Source organism: Coccinella septempunctata, chromosome 2 (assembly GCF_907165205.1).
Source record: "Coccinella septempunctata chromosome 2, icCocSept1.1, whole genome shotgun sequence".
Taxonomy (NCBI): domain Eukaryota; kingdom Metazoa; phylum Arthropoda; class Insecta; order Coleoptera; family Coccinellidae; genus Coccinella; species Coccinella septempunctata.
Genome location: NC_058190.1, coordinates 52,111,395 through 52,136,654, shown reverse-complemented (window position 1 = coordinate 52,136,654; position 25,260 = coordinate 52,111,395). Strand labels below are relative to the sequence as shown.

Below are 25,260 nucleotides of genomic sequence, written 5' to 3'. Positions count from 1 at the left end.
TGCAGTTACATAAGGTAATGTGTAATATTTAGATGCATAACATCTTCACATATGCTAGTTAGGAAAGGCATTTTCAATCTCTTGGTATGTGGAATAAGAGTTATTTTATAATTTTTTATTTATTATCTAGGCTTCTGAACATTTGGTCTAAACTTTCCTAAGATTTCGAAACAACCAACTAGATGGTAAAAAAATAACATGGTGTACTAGGTTTAAATGTTGTGGTGGTTTGTTTTTTCTCAAAATATCTCCACAGAAATGGTCGTTCTCTTTGCAAAAACAAAATAACATTTCACTTGATTTCATCTGTTTCATGTTGAAATAAAAAAAAAAAAACACGGAAAGTCATAGTAACAAAGTGTGACACAATAATTCCAGATATTCAGTGAAATATTGCACTCGATGAATTGCTTTTACAACACATCAACTCATTTGATGGAATGTATAAGAATTGAACAGTATTTAACAAACATCCCCTTTCTTCATTGAAATAAACGCTGTCATTCAACTAAAAACACTCTCTCAAGAGTCAAGTACCAAATTTTTACATATTCAAAGCCTTATTTATATATACATCAATCAATAAAACAACCACGAAAAATAAATATTGCTCAGTAACCAAACGAATGCACGCATTCAAAAATAAAATATTTTCAATATTCGGAAACAATAATAAAAAAAAATAAAAAAATATACAGAAATAAACAGAAACATTTCAACCTAGAATCGGTCGTGCAATAAGAGCTTGATATGGGAATTCAGTTTTGGTCATTAACTGGAGATCGGAGCATTATGTGTTTTTCAATAAAGATGTCAACTTATTTTCATACGGCCAAAGACTGCAAACTTTAATCGACAACGGTCGGGGATTATAGAAGGAGTATGCATTCCGGCAGGACTTAACGGACAGTTATCGACATTTCCACGAAAAAAATTGATAAGAATTTATAAAAACCACTCAAAATCACATTAACATGAAGCTAAACAACCGTTGAGCCGAAATGTGAATGAAGAAAATATTCAAGAGTGAAATAAAGTTGGGCTAAACTACTGGTTATTGAAGTGAGGTTAGAAGTTGTGAAGGGACATAACCAAGGGCTTGAAATCGATTAAAAACTGCATGTTCAAGAAAAATTCCAACAAAATCGATCACTGTCTGTAAAGTCTCAACGAACCAGGTAAGGGTTTGAGTTTTCCAACCATTGATCATCTCCAGTACAAGAAACCACTCGAACATGGCTGGAAAAATGCTTTTTTTGAAGTCAAATGGCACAAAAGAGGAATACTTTAAAGAGAGATGTAAAGATTTTATCTTTGACTGTTCCCCAATTCACCTATTTGCCCTTCAAAACCATAATTCACTCGATGGTTACTTCACTGAAGGTTGGGAAATGTCAAACTGTCAGATTTCTATGCGTTATTTTTTCTATGCACCTTTGCAATCACTGAAACCAAATTATCTTGACACAAACCAATATTTGATGTTCTGTGACACAAACGTCAATGTCGAAAACTAATCGCGAAGAAACATTGAAAATACTCCAGTTTATTCAAGGTATTACTTTTATCTTGACGTTGTGTGTTCCAAACGAATTCGAGTGGAAATCTGACGCGCCATCTACAGAAACCCGACGATCCACACTCAAAAATAACATATCAGTTGCCTACCGTTACGCAGCTCCTTAAAAACTACTTATACTATCCCTGTCTTGAGGGTCGTTCATCTGGGTGTTCCGTAAAGGCGCCTGCGGCTCCAGATCGGGCGCGCTACCCCACTGTCCCCTGCACATGATCCTATCGTCGTACAGGGAAAACCTGGTCGACGAATCCTTCGCCGCCTTGCCTCTGGTCCTCCTCACCGACGGCGGCACGTCACCCGGCGTCTTGACCCTACACGACGGATCCTTCAGTCTGGACAGGTCCATGGTGGAGCAGAACACCTCGTTGAAGTGCTCGATCGACTGCTGTCTGGATATGCTGCCGCCGTTCTTGGACTTCAAGATCTGCGCCACTCCCGACGTGGAATTTGTACTCTCTTTGGGTTTGACCACAGACAGGGACAGCGTGGAGGGCCGCTTGGCCTCGTGCTCGCCCAACAGGGTCGTCGTGACGCCGTTCTGGCCGAAACTGTTGATCAGTTTACTGCTCAGCTTCACCTGCGTCTGCTTGCAATCGGAACTGTCCGGGTGCTTCTTGCCCGAGAAGAAACTTTTCAGGTCGTTCCATTTGAACCTCGACCTCTTCGTCTGGGGTATGTTGTTGTACCTGTAAATTTCATCATGCGAATATAACAACTATGGATGACAACTGACAGAAGATAGTTCTGTGATCAAATGTCATGCTGAAGTTTTTCTTCTAGATTTCTGTGGAATGATGACAGCGCGATTCTATGATAGTACCTACCTTTTCGGGCTACCGTGCACCGCGTTCTGCAGGTAGGGTATCGGCGTGGCCCTGTGGTTGATCTGGAAGTTGAGGAAGTCGTTCGTGATGAGGTTCTGCGAGTCGGAGTTCGAGCAGTGTTTGAGCGATTTGTCGATGAGTAGGTTGTCGCTGGAGCCGGAGTTCAGGTTGCGCTCCAGGCACGGGTTCCGACCCTGGTACGGCTGCATGGGCGTCTTGTAGGCGGCCAGCTGGTTGGAGTTCTTGCAGTTCTCCTCCGTGGGCGACAGCAGGGTCTCCACGGTGCGCACGGACACGTCGATCTGCCGGTCGCGATCGTGGAGGTGGTTGTTGTTGATCAGGGGGGTGGGACTGGCGGGCGGGTGCATGGGATGCAGCACCCTTCCTTTCAGGTGGGGAAGCTCCAGTAAGCGTTCGACCACGCACAGGGACGTCAGACGGGCTTCCGCGTCCTACAGAAGAAAAAGAGAATATATGATTCGAGAATTTCCATATTTTACCAAAGAGTAACAACAAGAGGTTTCACTCTGTCAATTTACAAGGCAAGACCTCGTTCACAGAAATTTAACCTTGAATACAGAAGCACCGAATCTCACCCATTCGACCATCTGAGCTCTTACTAACCTGGGTGACCAATCACAGCCGTCTATAGAGACTTGAGATAGCTGTGGACCAATCAGGTCGAACATGAATTTCGAACCGAAGTTACCATGGTTACGAAATTCTTTTCGTCGGCAGTCAATTTCTAATGTCAATCGCCAAAGAAATTCAATTTTTATGAATATTTTTCGTAATGGAAAATGAGAAACAAATTGTTCAGACTCTGAAATCGTTTGTATTGAATTGATGTGGCTGAAACTCATTATATAAAATAAATGCTATGGTAGAGAAATTACGGGGTATATTTGTAGATGCATTACTTGATATGTATTATTATTGATGGCGATCAAATGGGCTGGTTCCAGCATTCCTGGATGATTTTTCCAAATTAAGGGAGGTGTTATTGTTGATGTTTACATTCTGAAATTCAAATTTGACAGAGAGATAACAAAATACATCGGAAGTCCTTTTTTATTTTTCCCCACCAGCTCACAGACAGCACTCAAGGTCATAGGCAGGCGATCTGCCAAAATTCATGAGTGAAACCTCTTGTTGTTACTCTTTGATTTTACAGCCGCTGCTAACCTGATCCCAGCAGTCTTCCGCGGTCTCGCAGAGCAGCCTGGCCGCCGCGGTGTCCTTCCACGACTGCGGCCACAGCGGCCTCACCTTCCTCCTGCTCACCAACGTTTGCATCTGCTCCAGGCTGGGGTTCTCGCCGGCCTCCTTGTAAAACGGGGGCGAATACGGGTGGGTCTCGCCGTTCTGCATGTCCGTGCATCTCGACCCCAACTCCCACAGCACCAGACCCAGGGCGTAAACGTCGATTTGCTTGAGGGCGCTCTCGCAGTCGCGCAGGTTCACCGCCCCCTCCAGCACTTCGGGGGCCATGTAGCGCAGGGTTCCTGAAACGGTCGATGTTCTATGGTCTGTTCATTTCATTACTGTCAAAATAATCTTATCGACCACATGTTGCCAGATGTCCGAACTCATTTGAACTCCTAATGCCACTTACATGTATCCAGGGGTGTCCTAGAGTGTTTTCCTTACCTGCTTCTGTGAGTGACCTATTCTCAGCGGCCCTGGGCGTCACCGCCAGTCCCAGATCGCATATACAACAACTCAGGTCCGTCCTCACCAGGATGTTCCTCGTGTTTATGTCCCGATGCGCGATGCAAGGCTTACCCAGGTCCGAATGAAGATGGGCCAACCCCTTCGCGACCCCCAAACTCATTTTTCCTAACGTAGGAAGATCGAGAGTGTGCTTCTTCAGGTACTCCTGAAGACACTCCTGTTCTAAACTCAACAAGAGAAGGTACTCCGTAGGTCCACCTGCGAAGAGGATTGATTATGAATTTAAGAATGGTTCGATACGCGAAGAACATCAAATCACCTGGACTTATCACGTATTCTCCACCTCCGAAGCACTTCAATAAAGCAGAATTTTCGCCGGACGCTTTGTACATGTTGTGCTCGTTCAGGAAGTAGTTTCGATGGTGGGAAGGAAACATCTTGACTGCCACTTCCTGGTCGTCGATTAGGCCTCTCCAAACAGACCCATATCTACCTTGACCTGGAATAGGGAGTCGCTCTCGAAAAATCAAATAATTTAAAATTTGTATAAAAATACTTCTCGAAAAAACCTCTGAAAATAATCTAATTTTATGGTCATGTGTCACTGAGAACCACAGACATAGACATAGAGTCTATATGTCTATGCTGAGAACATATTACACTGACTTTGACAGTTGAAGAAATTTCTGTTGTATTTTTGTGAACTGATGGGAGTGTTTTGAGGGCGATATTGAATGTACTCCGACTTTCGAGATGATTAAAACAATTTTCAGTGAATTGCCATAAATTTTCTTCCTCGATTTCAACTGGAGATTGAATTGCAACAAGAAAAAATAAATCTTTTTATTCTCCTCGCAGCTCGTTTTATATTTCTATGACGCAGCACGACCATAAATTGCATAGAAATATTTCGTCACAATGACAGATGTGGAAATTCTTCACGATTGATGACATCCGACAGCGAATTTCCAGAGTTTGGAGATGCAACAAACGAACTTATCAAGCATACCTATGACGTTCAACAACTTCAGCTTGTCCAAACTGTAATCGGTGGAAGGGGGAAGCGGCTGGGTGGATTCGACATCTTCGAACTTCTTGGCGGTCTTCCAAGGCGCGAACAGCCAACAGGAGATCCACATCAGCAGGAATATGAAACAGCACACGAAAGAAACCAACAGCCACAGCCAGGTCATGTCGAGGGTCTGCTTAGGCGGCTTTTCGGGCGGCGGTTCGTCGCCAGGCCTATAGATGTCGGTAAAGTTTTCGTTGCACATGTTCGTCGAACAGCAGCAGAACTTGGTGTTGTTCATCACCTTCGAGGGTTTGGTGTTGGCGGTGCAGGCCGATTTGTCGCATTCGTTAGGCAGTCCGGAAACGTCCCAGCAACCTGTAAAAACAATTTATTGAAGTAGCAGGACAAACCACTGAAAATTGGCGAATACTGCTGGCTGCCCGAAAATTTTCAAAAATGCAGATGCGATAAGGTTTAAAACTAGTAATTGGCTCTAAAATAACTTTTTGAGGTTTCGTGTGAAATTGATTATCAGGTCATCAGGCGAATAGTTGCAACTTCCCAGCTCGGTTCCTTCGAAATTAGTAGGTCCTTTCGTTTGCATAAAAAGTGTAGCACTTTTCTACACTCGATTTTAGTATTCGTTTGCTGATTGAATTTACACCAGTGTAGAGGAGATTTAGTTTATCTACATTTCCTTTTGACTATGTGTAGATAAACTACACTTCCTCTATACTGGTGTAAATCAAATCGAGTGTAGAAAAGTGCTACACTTTTTATGCAAACGAAAGAACCTATAGTATACGGATGCACAGAATCGAAATTTTGTCCAACCAAATCCTTCGAGACCATCGACAAAGCTATCAAAAGCCGAAAACGATTCAATAAAATGTCATCGCTATAACATATTGCTGTTCTAAATACTTCAGACGTGAATACAATACGAAAATTGTAAAATCAATTACTGTGTTACCAAATCGTAACTCTCCATTTGGAAGAAGCATTCAGTCTTTAATTCTCGGAACTCCCAAGACGTTCTCTAGGAAAAAAATCGATGTCCAGGGAGCTCAATGGCATCATCTGACGCAATACGTATATAATATATCACACTGTAATTGCGCTTCAATCTAAGATTAGGGCCATGTGTTTCGGCCTTTTCCCATAGCGATGCCGCTTGGAAAATGCCACTTAAATCAAGCGTGTCACTGCCAACACTAGTGGTCTGTTCAATAAAACTTTTTTTATGAGAACATAGATACGATTTAGATTCGCCTTAAAAGTAATACATCGCTCCAGACTGATTGTTTGTTGAGTTTAGTAATGAAGTAAGAAACAAATTATAAGATTTCACAGGTGACCGCGATGGCCTATTACACATCCATAGAAACTAATCACAATTTTGTGCAGAGAATTAGCGTGTTGTAGTTTTCCAATGAACTTTCTCCTTTAAATATTTTCAGGCCTTCGCAATTTTCGATTCCGATAAATAATTATAACAATTCATTAATTGTACCTAATAAATCGTTTGTTAGGATTATTGAGAAGCCTCAAACAATTCATGAAATTGAATTATTTATCGGAACCATAGACTTATTTCAACACATGTATAAGTCTATGATGGGACCATCGAATTTTAATTATCTTCAGTGGTCTCCGATAGTCACAGAGTAATCAACCAGTTCGAAATTGCTATTTTTCCTTGATCATTCTCCAGTTTTTCCATCTCCTATAATGAAATTATTATCGCACTGAACGATTGCATTTTTACAGTCCACTTCTTTCTCATGGCATTCATTATGTTCGGCGTTGAATTTTCGTAATCTTTATAATTTCATGTGATGTCCCCAGATCCTAGATTCCTGTTTAGTTTGGAATCACTCTATATAACTTCTAAAGAATTTATTGATTTCTTTTGGAGATGTGGTATCTCAGGCTTCTTATCATTCAAGATAAAAGTCTGTAGAAGTGGCAGACAATAGGTCCAATGGGACCAGAAAGAATAAATGGACATCTAAAATCAACAGCGTCTTTTGGAGTTCAAGAAATTCGCCCTAAATTTTTTTGAGTACATTGTGAAGAAAATGTCATTCCAGCTTTCAATAGGATATGAAACTCACCTTGTCCCATGATGACAGTTTCGCTAGCATTGCTGCTCTCTTGCCAAAGGGTATAGCAATAATTACATTTCAACTGTGTCGTCTCCAAAGACCTGTTCTCCAATCTTCCATCATCGTTGATGAAATTTATAGTTCCAGCCCTAGTGGCACACAAAATATTGCCATCGGCCCTACACAGTTCAATGTAGAAGAAGAAAATTGCTACTAGCAGCATTTGTTTAGCCATTTCGAGGAGTATAATCAAGTCATTTCCTAAAACACATTTTTACCTTCTCATAAACTGTGGACCTCCATTACAAAAATAGGAAATAACAGAAAATTCTTGATAGCAGTATCAAAACAAGTCATTGACAGAGCAGCAGATAATAATTTAATGGCTTGAATCATTGATCTGCAAATTTTAAATGATGTAACATTCGTGATTTTTGAGTTGGTCCCATTTGGAAACATTTGAAATGGCAAAAAAAGTCTTGTTGAAGCTGATCTATTTCCAACAATTTAATTTGAGTGATTTATATGAGTGAGAGACTATTCCAATTAAACTCCAGTAAACTGTTAGAAATATAAAAAAACATTCCACGAAATTTAATCATTGATTTCCAAGATTGAACACAGGATGTATTGATTACGTCAGACATAATAGACTATGATTATCGTAAGTAATCTCGAAGAAGAATTGTAAGCATGTATCTCTTATCAGTGGCTCAAATTCCAGCAATGATCTAATATGTGTTGCACTTTCAATGAATTATATTATCTAAACATAGATCAACCTTCACATGGCTGCAGCAATTGAGTTATAACAAATGGAATAATTCTCAATTCTGTCAAGAAGGATAAACACTCTAGTTGTACTAATATTTTAATTGGATGAAGTTTTCTGCACATGCATATATGAAGTTTCCAGTGATATTTCATGATCATGATATTCACAGATCTCCTAGGCCAGGATTTACCAATCTTCTGCATTCACACAGTCTATTTTGAATTGATTCGCATGCAGCTCGAACATATGACTCACTGACATTATTTTCGAAATTCCTGTAGAATGTCAAGTCTAATTTGGGGCATTTTTATGTAGAAGATGTGCCAAATACTATTTACCTGTTTTTTTGGTGCCATTTCTCATGTAATCCTCAGTTTTCTTTCAATTATTTTCAATGAACGTAAGAAACCGAAAGAGGAAGAAAGTGAGTCAACCACCAGTTTGAAAATTGAGGTATAGTTAGGTGAGAGAATTTTTCCAAACATTTTCTGCCAAATATTGAAATACCTATTGTGATTGTTACCCAATATGATTAATTTTTCAGGAATGAAATTGTGTCCGAGACAGCAAGCATGAAAATAGTTACAAAATGGGAAATATTTCAATGACTTAAAATTAAGCCTACAGGAAAACACACTGTAAATACCATTAAATTCTTAAATTGTTTTTCAGTAGTGTTCAATAGTTTGTGTAAGAACGGTCTCAAATAAGATGAATCTCTATATTTTCTAGCAGTAAAACTCACCTTGCAACAATCCAAATATCCTCCTTCCTTCTATGAATAAGAATGATATTTCAAAATGATTTGAGGATTCAACATTGGTGAAAAATGTTCATCTGAACGGCTGTTTGTTTATAATAATGTTGTTAACCTACAAGGTTCAACTGAGCTTATTTACTGGAACTAACATCTACACCGTACATGTTATTAACGGATAATGATCAAATTTATACTTTATGTTATCCCCTTCAACTTGAACTTCACACAGCTGAGATTTCATGTTGACTCTTCATTTTTTTATAACCATTGCACTTCAATTGAAATTGTCAATCTCAATGAAATCCTCCTTTATTTATCTTTCAGTTCATCCTAAACAGCTTTTCTCTCTTTTTTCATCTCATGTGTAATATGATCGGTCAACAAAGATAGAGAATAACAAGTGTCATAAAGCGAGAATAAAAAAGAACAATGTTCGTCTGACAGGCGCCGCCATTACGGTACTTGCACAGAATATTCCATTGAAATTAACAGGGTCGGACACAATTTTTTCGTATCTAATGAAATCGCCAGGGCTGTATGGATAATATTAATGGAACTGGATAAATTGACAGTTCAGATCAAGCCTTCAATTCTATTGAAGTTCGTTTGGTAATTTAAGGTTATGGCTATTCCAGATTCAAACTTTGAATAAATCAATATCTTTTATTCAAATTCAATATGGGAATAACTATACAAAACAATAACAGGTAGAAGCATTTATAAAAATAAATTTATGTATAATTCTTACTGAGTAGATCAGTTTAATAAATGTCTTTCAAATCGAATTTCCTGTCGTAGAACTCCATCGAATATTGCTTCCGGTTCTACAATAATAAGATCAGGTTGTTGCTTTAGCAGTCTCTTGTATTTATCTTTTTGATCTGCCGATGCGACAACGATAAAATTATTAGCTCCTTTCGGAGTCCTTGTAACTATTTTGCCTCCGCAACTTTCAATGGCACCTGTGCAAATAAATATTCATAAGAAAAATGATATAGGACGAATTTCCAATTTTACCTTTTAACACATCCACGGCATTTGTCACCAACAGTTGGAATGTACACCCTTCGAATAATTTGGCCTGCAAACTTCGTTCCAAAGATGTCTTCAGGGAAAAATCCCATTTCTCTTCCGCTTCTTTATCGACTAATATAAAATCCCAAGGGTCTTGATGAAAAAAAGTAATTAGTCAATCGTTAGGTGAATTAATACCAGTACCAACCTAAGAAATTACTTTCTTTTTTTGATTGCAGCACCCATTCTTCCGAGCAGATGGGTTTGCCCAATCCTACGGCCGACAACAATTTCATAGACCTCTTCACAAATTTTGTGAGCAGGACGGTACCTGTCTCAATGGAATCAACCACACTCCCACCTTGAAATTAAAGGTTAAATTGATATGAAATCATCAAGTAGAGTAACCGAAGATACTAACCCAGCTGTTTTATTTGGGCTTCCAATCGTGGATTTTCCATCATGGTGAAAACCACCTTAGGTTTCAGCTTTCTCTTCGCTCTCTGAAAAATCAACAAATCAATAAGGGTTGGTTCATGCAGCGTAACTAAGAACAATCTAATGGGCAGATGGCGTTCACGTGATCGCCCATGTTGCCACGTTCTTCAAGAAGAGTTTCCATTATTATTGTTATTCACTTATCAAAGTTAAGATACATTCAAAATAGCCCAAGCTCAGATGTATGCTTACCCTACATAGCCTTTTAGTAGGCTATGCTAGATCAGGCCACAGACAAATAATTTTAATAGTAGGCTGAATCTTCATGCAAAGGTTAATTGACACATTGTAAGCTCTAGAACCAATCGAACTGTTGCATCAAAATTGGGTGCGTGAAATAGGTTAAAAATTAGACATAGGGTTGCGTGAAAACACAAGGGGATTCAGCCTTAGCCTATGAGCTAAGTGCCAGGTACTCCTGCGGAAGTTCCTTCAACTGTCATCTTGACAGTTGATCATAAAACAAGGTTATGTTTACTTTTAAATTTTCAGTACTGATTTAAAAAAACATCCACTAAAGCTGAAATGACTAAAACGAATTGAATGTTATGTCTCTCATGCTCTCACAGGAGATTCATAGGAAAAGTGAAAGTGAGATTGTATGATGAAAGCGAAATTCAAATTAACCTTTCATATAATCAGCAGAATTTTTTTGCCAATTGGTTGTAATTTTTTTGAATCAAATAATACAAGAATTTTATGTAGATGAAGTTTAGTGTACTTACGTTAGGAGTGTCTTGTACGTCTAGTACAGGACGTTTTCTGGTGCTGCATGAGGGGGTAGCCTCTGATTCCTTCTTAATTTTAGGAGGCGTTGTCACTTCAATTTTACATCCTCTTTTCGATGCCCTAGATGGAGTTTTTGGGGTTTCAATGTCGTCCTTCAGTTTTCTTGTACTTGCTGTTACTAATTTTTTATCTTCTTTTTCATTCTCAAAACTTTCTTTTGAGTCTTCCTTGAATTTTCTCGACTGTTTCATTGAGGCTACTGCGGTATTTGATGTACTGGTCGACGATTCTTCTTTTTCAATCTCATTTTTTCTTGATTTCCTAGTTTTATTCGTTTTAGTGACTTTTTTCTCTGATTTTGTATCGTCTTCTTCATCTGTTCTTCCTTTCACCTTTGTACTTTTAGTTTTGGGGTCTTTAATATCTTCAGAAGATTTGTTAACATGATTCTCAAGGACCTCATTCTCTTTGCTGTTATCATAACTGGCACAAGGATCAGTAGCTTTGGAAGTTCTACTCTGGTAGGTATTTTTAATGTCTTTGACCTCGTTTTCCTCCACTTTTTGCTTCTGCAACCTAGAACTTCGTTTTTTACTCGGCGTCCGAGGCCTTTCAGAAATTTTCGGATCGTCATCATCCTCTTGAATTTTCCTCAACAATTTATTTCTCGTATTTTGTTTACTCGACCTGGACGAAACGATAGGTTCGCTTTCCTCGTCTGAACTGTTGGAATTTTCGCTCAATCTCCGCCTTTTAGATCTCCGGTGTTCTTTAACATCCATCACGAAATTCTCGAGTGCAGCAGGCGGTTGTCTTTTCCTGGAACTCCTAGCAGTTTTGATCGGTTTCGGTTCCTCTTCAGACATCGCCTTATCGTTCGGCGCCACAACCATAGAAACCCTAGACTTAGGACAGCTCACGGTTATTTCTTCGCAGTCTTTAGTCCTCCTTGATCTCCTGATTTTCGTCGAGTTGGCTTCCAACAGCGCGAAGCTTTGCTCCAAACCGACCCTGCACGGTTTCCTAGTTTTCCCGAAACTATCTTCGTCTTCGGAAGTTTTCTTATCCTTATCCGAGGACGAATGTTCTTCCTTCGGTAGTTCTTGAGTATTTTGAGCGTCGAAAATATTAACCAAGGGGTTGGGGGGCCTGACGAATTTATCCGGCGGTAAATTACAAGGCTGACTGGCGAATATGACCTCCAACTGGCTTTCTACCGATTTTTCGGGGGTTTTCTTGGTTCTTTTCGGGGAGTCGAGCATTTTCTGAGTGGCCAGGATGGCTTCCAAGTCCTTGTCTTCGCAGGGTAACTTATCGTCGGTGATACCGTTGTTTCGGACGATGTCCTGTATTTTATCCAAGGTGTCGTCCGCTGGTATAGCCCTTTGTGTCGCGAACATGGTTTCCAACTCGGATTCCAAACATTTCGTTGGGGATTCATTGACGTCCATTGGCTGGGTGGCGAATATGTCATCGTCATCATTTTTATCGGAATTACTGTGGATTTCAACCTTTTCTTCCGTTTTGGTAATTTTTTGGGTTGGCAGCTGATAAAATTCATTTTCAGAAAGTCTCGTTGCTTTATCTTTATTCGCAAGAATCTTTTCAGCATCCTTGCTTGGACTGACATCGAGTTGTTGAGTGGATAAGATGTAAATTTCATCGTCTGGTATACTGGTATTGGGGGCATTCTTGGTTGGACTTCCGTCGAGTTGTTGAGTGGACAACAAGTAAATGTCTTCATCCGGTATACTCTCATTTTTATTATGCTTCGATCTTTTCGGAGCTTCTTGGGTTGGTTGCAGAAACACATGGTCGTCTAGAGAATCATTAATATTTGAGCTTCCCCCGCAAATATTCTGGGTGTTTGCCTGATAAATATCTCCGTCGTAATCCAAAGTTATATCTACGGATTCCGTTGCACCCAAAGATGATTTTTTAAAGGTGAATTTTTTCTTATCTTGCGAACTTTGAGATTTACTATTTTCTATTCCACTGTCGGAATTTCCCTGGGAATCACCTTCTTTATTCGTTTGAGACACGTTGTCCTCTTCCATTAACTGCGTCAAACCTAATTTGAAACTGTTTTCGGAATTCTCAAGTCTAGAGTTTTGCGAAGAAGATTTCGCATGTTCCTCCTGAGTAGAAGGAATATAATCGGATTCATTGAGAGATACGTTACACGGGACAGATAATCTTGGGGGGTTTCCTGTATTAGGTTTTTCCGAGTTTTCAGGAATCTCTTCCAAAGCACTTTCATCTAGAACTAGACCGATTGATTCGTTATTTTTAATGTCTTTGACCGGATTCAAATTATCCTCCAAATCAGTTTCTGAGTCGGAATCAAGTGTGGGTATTTTAGTTGATACCTCTGGATTTTTGAGTCGATCGTCATCTGCACCCGAATAAAAAATATTTTCATCTTTCTCTGTTTTGGTTTTTTTATTTTCATCACTTTTAGAAACAGAATTGTTTTCTTCTATATCAGTCTCAGAATCAGAATTTTGGGATTTTCCCAAATTTTTAGAAGCGTATGTGTGTTCATTATTTTCAACTTCGCTCTTTTCCTTGTTCCTCGATATCTTGATCTCAATTTCATCTTCAGTTTCTGACCCATCGTCTAAATGTAAAGATTTATTGTCGTTAATATTCGTATCATCATTTTTCACAATACTCCGATTATTTTCACTGCTTTGCTCCGAGTTCTTCAACTTGGTGTTTGGAGAATTTTCTTCGGAATTCAAATATTTTTGGGTACTCGGAATTTTCTGCATTGTTAAGAAATCTACAGAATCGTTACTTTCCTCGTCCATTCCTTCGGATTCCTGAGACTCAAATATATTTACAGATTTTTTCAAGGGTCTTATGATATCTGACTCGCTGTCATCCAAACTTTTGGAATCTCCATCTATTTCAGATTTTTCAGCGTCTTCCCTGATATCCTCGATGGTGGGGTCTTGTGATTCAAATATGTTAATAGACTTTTTCACAGGTCTTATTATGTCGGTATCACTGTCTTCCTGCGAGTCATTAAGAACATTATTCGTTAAACCCACTGGATTAACAACATCATTATCTTGAGAGATGTGTACTGAAGTCTTCAAATTAGAATCTGGTGGTAAGGAATCCTCTTTAGTTATTTGATCAGACGACCCATTTGTTGGATTTTCAATTTGCACTGAAGAAATTTGTTCATTAGATTCGTGGAGTTCTTTGTCGATGTCTTCTAATGAAAATTCTTCTTCCACTTCCGGATAAATGTTAATCTCTTGGGTTTCAAGTTCATGTAAATCAATTATTGATTTGAGTGAAGTCTCTACCATCGAATGATTTTCGATCACTTGAGTTTCGGCCTCACAGTCATTATTTTCTTCTAAATTATCCGGTTCAGTTACAATCACTTGAGTCTGAGCTTCATGCATATCAACATTTGATTCCTCACAATTATTTGTATTCGATTCTTTATCCATTAGAGGAGCAGAAATGTCATTTTCATTTTTTTCAATGTTTTCAGAATTGACCACTTGAGTTTCTGCTGTATAAGAATCTTCTAATTTATCGGCCATTTCTGCTAATACTTGGGATGGTATGTAATTCCCTTCTAGTGATTTGTTATCAAGCTGTTTTATGGTAGTATCAGTATTATCTATTATCTGAGTGTTACTACCATAAAAATTTTGGGTGTAGTTTTGAGTGTTCTCAGATAAACACGAAATATCTTCTAGACGTTCAACATCTTGTAGTGTATACTGAAATAGAATGTTTTGGATGGTCTCTGTCTAACAATTTGTTCAGGGTGATTCGTTAAGTCTGGTGACCGGCAGAAACTGTATGTCCTATAACTTCAGGGGAATATCTTATTACAAACTTGAACTGAAAAAATTATTTGTGAAATATTTTCAAGTTTATAGTATTACATATCTTGTGTTGCTCTGAACACATTGACTTTTTATCAATTTTGGTCCCACCCTTAATGAATCACCTGTACATCAGTGAAAGACATACCTTAGTATATGTACCTTCAACTTCTCCAAATTTTATATGAGAACCATTCTCTAAGCGATACAACCGTAAAGGCTCTAATTTCCTATTCTTGAGAAAAGTTCCGTTTGATGAGTTCAAATCACTGATGAAATGCAGATCATCATCCACCAAAATGAATAAGGCATGTTGTTGACTCACTCCCTGAAAGCATATCGATGTAATGCGACATCAGAGTCTCGAATCGAAATATTTAATACCAAGTTTTTTATATTAACAACAGCCTCTCTATTTCGTCCTATAGGATTCACCCCACCGTATATTGTATATGTTTTTCCTTGAATGCTGAATTTGCCCCCCTGCAAAATTGAATTTCAATGTATTCCAGAGATGGAAAAACAACTAATCTATAAATGACTCACCACATCCTTGCGTTTTCGATCCATTTCAATATAATTAAAAATTATACACTTCAAAAGAAAATTGCTTTAAATTACATCAACAATACGTTAATACATGTGATTTTTGTTTGGGCAAAGTAGAACATATTTCCAAGGATCTGAAAATTCTGATAAGAAGGCCAACGCATTCATGCAATATTTTCATTTGAATTTTAATATTTATCATTTATTTATAATTCGAATTAATGTCAATCAAATTTCAACAATGTTGACATAAGGTCATAGAGATGGAATAATTTATCTCCATAGACATAGACATAAAGAATGGACTGAGCTTTCGTATCATCAAAGAGGAACGTATCATCCTCTATCTACGGCAGTGTTGCCACAGACATTTTTGAAGTTTCGGTAGAACTATCGGAAAAATTCGGTAGATTTCGTAAAATTTCGGTAGATCCAAGTTAATACTCTGTTAGAACTATTTATTTCATGCCAAGGCGTCGAACGGAATAAGGTTTTTGCTTCAAAATTATAGAGTAATATAATTTCTTACCTATTCACGTAATGATGAAAGATTATAGGAATTTCATAACGAGAAAACCAAATTAAACATAAATCCATGCCATGAAAATGAAATTAATATCATAAATAACAAAAACTATAAATGGAAGATTTATTTATACAAATAGTAATAAACTAAAAAACAGAAAAGCATTCATTTTCATGAAAAAAATAAATAACGTAACATAAAAATACAGTTAATTTTAAATGTACGTATATATCTCAAACGATACCTATCTCGAGTTTCATATAGCACCTTTCTATCACTCATTTTTATGAAATGCTGTTCTGTTACGGCGTAACCTTTATCTAACACTTAGGCCTGCCGCAGACATGCAACTTTTCAGTTGCGCAACAGTTTGATTGCAAGCGGTTCGAGGGCGCACACAAAGGTAATCGCTGCAACTTTTCAGTTGCATGTCTGCGCAGTCCCATATAAATGCATTGTACTCACTTCTGCAACTAAACAGTTGCAAAACTAAAAATTACATGTCTGCGGCAGGCCTTACGTAGTCAGTTGTCCCTTGTCAAGTCACCAAACCAAAGCAAATTAGATCTGTTTTGTTTTGTACTGGAATGTAATTTTGTATTCCACACTGATCAAAAAATTCGGTAGAAAATGAATTGAAATCGGTATATCGGTAGAAATTTTCGCAAATCGGTAGATCTACCGAAATTTCGGTAGCTGTGGCATCACTGATCTACGGTGTCCAGAGATATAGAATATCTCTGACGGTATCATCCTAGAATTTACCTTCCCATGCAACCAGTAATTCATCTACTAGTGATAGGGAGATTTATAAGGTTGCAGGGTCAAACAAACTTGAAACCGCCATATAAAGAAAGCATTTAGAATTTAGACTGATTAGTCAAAGGAAATATTTCAAAGCCTTGCTATGTGTAATGAAAAAATACATGTATAAGATAATTAATTGTAGAAAATTTCTATAGCTGTAGGTTTCTTCTATTTTCTAGATATATCTGATATTTTTGTTGACATCATTTTAATTGATCTCATTGAATGATATTTGTTGAAAAAACTGATCAATTTCAATATCAACGTAATATTCCGAAAGTATTTCAGTTCCAAAATCCCTCAAAATCCGTATGAGAATCTACCGATAAAACGTCAGTAACGACAACAAGGCCTTTAACACACGTGTTTTTATTAGCGATCGCCCAGGGTTGCCGCTACTGCTCTTAGGTACTGAATTCAATGAAATTTATGAACATCAAGATATTATTATGGGAAAAAAAATTTTTTGCGAACAGAACTTCATAGGCTCTGGGTATCTAGGTACACCTTAAAATTATAGAGGAAAAAAATTTTTTATTGCCTTCAAGCTCCCATAGAATTTCGTTTTTGTCAGTTTTCTGGTTTTTAAGAAAAAAATTGAAAATTGCCTTTCAGGTGCCATCTCTATATAGTATCTATGCAGGGACCTTTGAAAAAAATATTAGTCCTATATTAGAGACCCACACTATTTTTCGACGAGGAAATAAACCCTTGAATTTCTTCGCAACTGTTCATTCACACCCAGAGATATTCTATATCTCTGTTCACACCCTGTACACTTGCCTATAATTTTGTATCATTCCTCTATACCCTCATTATATTAATTTATTTGACATTTATCTACCTAGAAGTGAAGGTTTCGCTTTCATTGCTAATAATATGGAAAATTCCGGATTTAATTTTTTTTCCATTCATTCAGCCCATATCCGAATCTTATCCCCTATTTTATGAATCAGAAGGCGTGGCGATGGCGATGACACGTGATGTTCACGCTCGTGAAGCGTGATTCTTTTGTTAAATCTCGTCCCAGTGTTGCCGTTGTTGATCATATGGCCATAAAAGGAAAAGATCAGGATTCACAGGAAATGTAGCCAAAGACAACCTAACAAAACTAATATATTGAGAATAACTTGAATACGTTCATCAGTCCAAAAGTACTTATAGATAATTGAATGAATTAGACTAATAATAAAAGAATTTTATTGAGAGAAATTTATCATTAATCTATGAATATACTTAAGTAGGTTTATACTTTCTTAATTTTCAAATAAACTCCTAAGACAATTGTGTTTTTCCCGAAACAGTCGAAACCATGTAAAATAATTGTGTTTACACATGAATATCTACCATCAATATTAGGTAAAAATGATTTTAACATCGTATTATCTGATCAAAATCACTTTATAGGTATGAGTTTCGTCAAAAGGAACTCTGCCACTTAATTTCATCATCATAAAAGTCACACATGGCGCAAAAGGCTACAACAAAATGTGGAATAGATAATACATAAAATAATATCACTCGTCAAAAGTTTAATTTCATAGAAATAAATACTGAAATCAGCTAAGCAGGAAGTACAAATAATAATTAAGTAAATGCATTCATTATTTCCCTTTTGAAAATTAATTCAAAGTATTATACATCCCCATCATATTGAAACTGATTAGAATTAGGAGTTCAGTAAATGATTCGTTTGTCTCGTCATATAGATATTGCATATCTATAGTCTCTAAATCTCGTAATAATACAAAATTTCCCCGATTCCAAGTAAAAAAACTAAATCAATCAAAGTATAACCATAAATTCTATATTTTGAATAGGTTTTTTTCGATCAAAATTTTGATTTCGCATTTTTTTCACACTTAATGCATCTTGATCTTCAATTCATGAATTCTATTTCTGGATAGCCCATAGGTACCTACACAAATTGTTCAGTTTAACTAGCCGATATTTCGGTTTTCCTTGCAAATAATGGTACAAGTAGGTAGCTGAAATTTTGCCCTTGGCGACCTTGGGATTGGGGATAGGTTTATAGGGGGTTTTTGTGAGTCGTCATGTCAATATGGCGGCTTGGAATGCAATTTTGGGGGGTGCGGGGAAAAAAGACAGTGGCGTTTCACATAAAATAAATCTGATAGATACCTAGATGTATCTATGTAGGTTTTCTAATGGTTGAAAAACGTTGGAGGTTTGAAAAATCATGAAAAATGTTTGTAAGAGTAGTTTACTTTAAATATTTAGGTATAACTGTGGAAAGAATGAATAAGAAAAAAACATGCAGACTGGGGAATTTCAACAATAGATTCTTGTGGTCAAAAGAAACATTTTTTTCCTTCACAATTTTTTACGAATCGGCTCGGTTTAAAAGATACAGGCTGTTGAAAAACCATAAAAAAATGTTATTTTTAATACACATCTCACAAATGTTTTTATCGAATGAAATGAATTTCAGAATATAGTTTTTCATTCATTTGATGAATATTTTTCGAACACAAGACATCACCCACGTCTTTCAGTTTCCTCATTATGACCATTACGTATCTACCATAAAATACCAAAAATTCAAATAACCCAACTCTTGAAACTAAATTGGACACTATCTAATGAATATTCAAGCGTTTTGTAAAATAAAAGTTTTCCTCATATTTTTTCGTAAAATGCACCGTTTTCGAGTAATTTGAGGTTCAGAAATTAAAAATATCTGTGATATTCGGAAAATTATTGAGTACTTTGGCTGAATGCTACTCTGTTTGAAAGATTAACAGATGTATAGTATAGATTCAGCTTGTTATCCTGATTCTGAAGGAAATTTTGTGTCTCCAGGGTTGGCATAGCTCATTACGAAAACTTATATCGAATCGGAAAAAATGGTAAAGAAAAAAGTGTTTCTCTTGACTTCAAGAATCTACTTCTGAAATGTTTGTACAAGTCGAAGACTGACCTTGCATGCAACTTAAGATGGTGCGAAAATATAAAGCACGTATTTTTTTCTTAAACACCAAAAAAATGAAATTGAGCAGAAATTCTATGAAACCGAGAAGGCAATATATAAAAAAAATTATATGGTGGTGTTTCCATATAGTGAAAAGGGTAGAAAAAGCCACCCCTAATATTTCATTCACAAGACTCTTTTCCTTCTTTAGATATACTTATGATACCATTGAGAAATTGATTTTTGCTAGCTTTGATCCACTTTGAACAAATAAGGTCTCTTGTAGAATTGTTTTTTCTGGAGGGTTCAACTTTATTCCATGCACGCTTATAGGTAGGTACTTATCATATAGCTTATTTCCATTATTCAGACTTCAATTTCATCTCAGAACTAACCATAGAGTCCCTACTTGATTTTTCAAAACAAAATCCCTTTTGATGCATTACGAGGACATCTACGCCCATGGTTTAGCGCCCTAACGTGGCAAATGTTAAGTAAGGACTGAATAGACTCAAAACAAGCGAGGCGCAGAATCCTAGAATTCCACCTAGTATAAAGCCGACCGAAATTATTAAGTCACCCTCATAGACAAGCCATGCTGTGGTCACCCTGTATCTACCCAGAGTTCCTCGTCAGAGCCGGCTGAATTTTCTAAGCATGTAAGTCCCTTCTCATATTTTACATGGTTTATTTCTTATTTCTACTGGAACGTGAACACATTTGAGATTTTTCTGAAATTTTCCTTCATAATCTGTTGATTCTTGATTGTGTATTTTTTTTATTCAGGAAAATAATATTCCAAATTCTTAGATATCGTAGGTCATGTGGGAAAGCCACTTGATCTAACATCGACTTCCGACTTCCTGTTTTGTAGATGGTATTATGGCAGTAGGTATAAATTGTTCCTGTGTTTTTTCTGAATTAATTCATGATATTTTTTTTTTCCATTTGTTAGTTGATTATTTTCGAATATTCTATATATCCTACTTGATCAAAATCAAAATATCTTGATCAAAATTGGGAAGTATCATTCCAATACAATATGGCGTATAAATGCATTTCCTAGGTATCTATACATAGGTATAATGGCGTCTAGATTTGCTAGCTAGAGTGCAAGCTCAACAACCTGCATCCAGAAGATCAATAAGCATAACTAGAAATTGTGATAATTAATATCCTGAATTTTTGTGGATAATATATTAATTTCGTGAAATTGTTTTTTGGAAACCTTTTTACATTTCATTTATTAGTGATTATTTAGAAAAATCTTTTCCGACTTTTTAAAATTTTATTATTTATTGAGTCATTTTCGACAATTTTTTGTTATTTATGTTTCTATTCTTTTATTGCCAAAACTCCTAAAATATTCGAACCCTATGAAAGTTATTGAGTAATAAGTTTGTCAGACGATAAAATGTTGGACTCATTCATTTAATTTTTGAAATTTTAAATTTTTTCTGCACTAGTTTGAACACGTGGTGGAATTTTTTCAGAAACGTCGTTTGAAAAAATTTCAAAATTAAACGAACCAAAAACAGTTTTCTTTTATGCCATGAATGATTTTTGCAACAGTATTTAAATGCGAATACTCCCGATAAAAACTGGAGCACATAGATTGATGTGACATTAATTATTGAAATTTAATATTTTAATTAGGTATTGGAACATTTTTATGCATTTTTCTAAATTTCAAATTATGAATATACTTGCAAACCCAATTATAAATTCTGTAGTAAAAAAAAATAAAAACATTAAGAATTTCTATATCTTGTTGATTTTTTCACTTATAGGTATACATATTTCTATTTCTGTTGGTGGGCCACCACAGAAGTCGAAGTGCAGTGAAATCCCTTCCTAAAATTTACAATCTCTGATTTCTTAATCCTTATCAAACCTGATGTGGTTCAATATTCTCAATTTGCAAATATTGACTGTTTCTTCGCAACTGATGGGTTTCAAATTAACTCTTTGATTTATACGTAAAGTAAACTGGGTATCTTTCAATTGATTTAGGAAATTATGTGTACCAATTCAATTTTAATATGAAATTTCAGTCTAGAAATTGTCGCTTGTTAAAAAAAACAACTCTTCCAGTAATAAATGTTTGAACTGTTCAGATTTGATAGGAAGAGGAAGAGAGATATTTAATTTTATGAGGAAATATACCAACAACCAAATAGTTACCTAATACATTATATTTAAAATGCAAATCGTGGTTGATTGAAAATAAAACTGAATATATGTGTAGTATGGTACCTACGTGACTGAGAGAATGTGAAAACCTATTTTACGAATATGCGATTCGAATTTAAATCAATCAAATGACAGGAAGGAAGACATTGTATATCGTTTGAAGTAAATTGGGAAATGAATTCACATATACCTAACTAAATTGTGCATCACTCTTAGTGAAAAATTCTCTGGAAGCCATTAAGGAAATATTCGTTTTAATGAAAGGTGATTTTGTCATTTCATGTTCAAACAAATATATACCAATACTCAAGGCAAGACAAACTAGAACAGTGCAGATTTTGCAATTTTTCAAAGGTTTTCCGTCATAAATATTTTGAACTTTTTGAATAAACAAACTGAATGTTTGATGAAATTCCTGTAGATTCGGAAATATTTGTCTTATTTCACTATTTTCAGTTCACATTCCAGCTTCTTCGAAATGCATAATGAAAAAATTCTTCTTTTACTAGGTATTGTTTTCCCATAGTCACTCTTTCATTCGTCACTTAAAGTTCAGATTATTAAGAAAAGACATGAATGACTTTGAAACTCTTGATCTGGAAGGCACACTTTCCATATATCACGATACAAATTTTCATCATTAAAAATCTTGTTGATTTAATTCATCTTTAGGATTTCATTAGGTTTTTTTATATTTTATTTCACGCTTTTCAAGTGAGTGAATCGATTTTTGAAGGAATCACATTGATTTATGTTATAATCGATAAATCCAAAGTTGCATTTTTCTTATTCTCGGTTTCTTTTGTTACAGATAACGAAAATGTGACAATTTTTGTTAGAGAGCCAACTACGGCTCGATCATATGGAGAACACCAACACAAACTTTAGCACGAACACCCAAACTGAATGGATAAAAGTGACAGAATAAGTGGTGAAAACAGATATGGGAAAAGACAAAATATTGACTGAAAGTCACGTGTGGCTCGTATGTTTAACCTTTAAAGTATAGCTCTGCCTATCGGAAGACATGAAATGAAACAAATGAAGATTTGCAAAACAATGCAACTGTAGTTGTTGTTTTTGGAGGAGCTTGCTATGGGGAGAATAAACAAAGTAAAACATCAAGATGAAATACACGCATTTCTCTTTGAGACCCTGGAACTGTATGAAATCAACGGTCAAAGAAGATTGTGTCAAGAATATCCATAGGATGTTGATATCTTATTTCCATTAAGGTTACATGGTGAGTTCAACAAACATCTATATTCTTCAGTACTTACCCATTCTTCAATTATTCAATTGAATGTTTTAATCTTTTTATTGTTGGATATTTTTTTAAATTTTTATTTTTCTTTACAGGGACGAAATGGAAATAACGTTTGAATTTTCATGATGAAGACCAATCACAATCATGCAGCAGTCATATGTCAGAGAGTGACTGCTATATTTCCACAACTCAAGAAGAAGATGGGAAGTTCATGAAGGACATCGGAAGATAATTCAGAAAGGTTACCTTTTAAAACCATTTTTTTTTGAGCTATGCTCTGTTAAATGTCTTTGGTATAAAGATTAATAGAAACTCTGATTTTTCAACTACGATTTAAAAGTTGGCTTAGGCTCTCAATGTTTTTACGATCAACAAAAATCGAATAGGAAATTGTATTAGTTTAGGGCCAAATTGTTGAGTTCATTCCATAAATTCATCGAATAAATATACCTATATTATGTCTAAAGCGGGGACTAGTTCATGAAAAATTCTAATTTCAAACTCATTTAAATAATTCAGGCAGCTTGAAAATGAAATGTCAACTTTTATTGTTTCATGATAAATTTAATTTACCTCTTGACGTCCTTTTTTAAACTGTGTAACTTTATAACCCTTTAAGGGTAGTTTTTAGCAAATTTCACTTGAAATAATGGAATGAGCACTACAAGATTTAAAAACAAGCATCTGTGATAAGGTAGCGGGCAGGCCTGCTGGTACGGTCCTGGTGCGAGCAGCGCCGGCTTCAGGTACGCGAACCTGCCTACGCGAGCCGCGTTTTTCCAAAAATTCCCTTCTTTGCGAAGAACGCGTCCACATCCTTCATCTCCTCTCTCTAAACTCCCACCCTTCAATCCCCATGGGGTGGGATCTTCGGAGAAGTCACTCTTCCTCCCTGAGTCCGGGCTAGATCTCGGAGGAGTGATTTTTCAAAGGTAACACCCCGGTGCATCCATGACCTGCAGTTGTCATCTTCGACCATCAAAATTCCCATTAGGCCCCTAGGACGTGGATGCTCTGCTGAAGATTAGTAGCATTCCATCCACGTTGTCAAAATTCGTTTGTTTAGGAACCCCAGGAGATTGACAACTGATCGACAGGTCCTTGATGCACGTATATACAACTAATCTACCTCATAAACTCGGGATATTGCCGTGGATGCGGAGAAAACAGGCTTTACGCTCTCCTGGATGGCTACCTGCTTTTCTTAGCATTCATGAAGCAATCTCTCGAGCCAAAAAAAAAGATTATGAAGTGCATTCTCATTGGCGTAGCTTCTAGTGAGTTTTGCACTGTTCCCCATCCCCTAGCTGCGCCTCTGTTCATTCAAAACGGGTACTGTGGGGGGAAAATGCGTCGAAAACGGATTTTTCCTCCACCTTAGTTTGTAAGTAGGCAAATTGATTGGGTCGGGAATCCGATAAACCGTCCCGAGTCTTCATAAGAAAATCCAAAAGATTGAAAAGAGGAAGTTCCATCCGTTCGAAACAGTGTGCCAGGATCCCGCGCGGCGGAGAACGTTATCTTTCGGCAACTTTTTTTTTTCAAAATTTAGGACAATGCATTTTTTTTATTTTCTCTCTTGCTATTCGGTCGAACCAGGTCATGCTAAAAGAACCTGGACGCGTTGGAACTCCCTCCTGTCATTTGGATACCATTATTTTCGGCCCCTAGAAAACTTTAGTTTCCTGTTTATTTTTAGAAACCATCAAAATTTTCGGTTCGGTGCGAATTTATCGGATTATTGACCCAGTTACATTTTAGTATTAGGAATCCTAGGTGTAAGTAGTATTTTTCAATTTTAGAATAAGATAGGTTTAAGACTAATATCACAGATACACAGCCCATACATCGCTTTGGCAAAATTATGTAAATAATTTGATGTACTTCATAATTTTCCATAATAAAAGAACAATAAGAATCCATTTCGTTTTACATTTCGCCATATCCTCACATGAAATTTGATGCTTGCTGCTCGATATCTACGGATGAAGATTGTTGACGTTAAAACCAAATTATTCATTCGGAAATCAAAACGCAGCCCGTGGAAAAAAATCCTAATAAAGGTCGAGATCTGATCAAAGATTAATCTGATGGAAGATTACTTTAGTAGTGTGAAGTGAAAGTAGTTCGAATATTGTAGTCTGCGCGACCGACTG

General features: G+C 36.7%; 2 protein-coding genes and 2 long non-coding RNA genes across 4 annotated transcripts; 2 read left to right on the top strand and 2 right to left on the bottom strand.

Annotated features, from left to right (window-relative positions):
- Positions 1 to 1,080: 1,080 nt before the first annotated feature.
- Positions 1,081 to 9,042, bottom strand: LOC123308238 (bone morphogenetic protein receptor type-2). Its single transcript, XM_044890823.1, has 8 exons — positions 8,718 to 9,042; positions 7,207 to 7,458; positions 5,087 to 5,464; positions 4,397 to 4,576; positions 4,054 to 4,335; positions 3,589 to 3,908; positions 2,404 to 2,855; positions 1,081 to 2,265 (listed from the first exon to the last, which is right to left on the bottom strand). Exons 2-8 carry the CDS (start codon positions 7,430 to 7,432, stop codon positions 1,683 to 1,685), a joined length of 2,421 nt encoding a protein of 806 aa, XP_044746758.1. The 5' UTR covers positions 7,433 to 7,458; positions 8,718 to 9,042; the 3' UTR covers positions 1,081 to 1,682.
- On the top strand, positions 8,089 to 8,696 carry LOC123308243. Its single transcript, XR_006537075.1, has 2 exons — positions 8,089 to 8,435; positions 8,517 to 8,696. It is a non-coding gene; the product is annotated as an uncharacterized LOC123308243 (long non-coding RNA).
- Positions 9,043 to 9,381: 339 nt separating the features above from the next.
- LOC123307265 (putative leucine-rich repeat-containing protein DDB_G0290503) lies at positions 9,382 to 15,608 on the bottom strand. The gene is made up of 8 exons (XM_044889503.1): positions 15,377 to 15,608; positions 15,215 to 15,313; positions 14,979 to 15,158; positions 10,970 to 14,722; positions 10,168 to 10,249; positions 9,955 to 10,107; positions 9,750 to 9,899; positions 9,382 to 9,694 (listed from the first exon to the last, which is right to left on the bottom strand). Exons 1-8 carry the CDS (start codon positions 15,398 to 15,400, stop codon positions 9,489 to 9,491), a joined length of 4,647 nt encoding a protein of 1,548 aa, XP_044745438.1. The 5' UTR covers positions 15,401 to 15,608; the 3' UTR covers positions 9,382 to 9,488.
- Positions 15,609 to 22,526: 6,918 nt separating this feature from the next.
- LOC123307320 lies at positions 22,527 to 25,019 on the top strand. The gene is made up of 2 exons (XR_006536970.1): positions 22,527 to 23,080; positions 23,197 to 25,019. It is a non-coding gene; the product is annotated as an uncharacterized LOC123307320 (long non-coding RNA).
- The last annotated feature ends 241 nt before the right edge of the window (positions 25,020 to 25,260 follow it).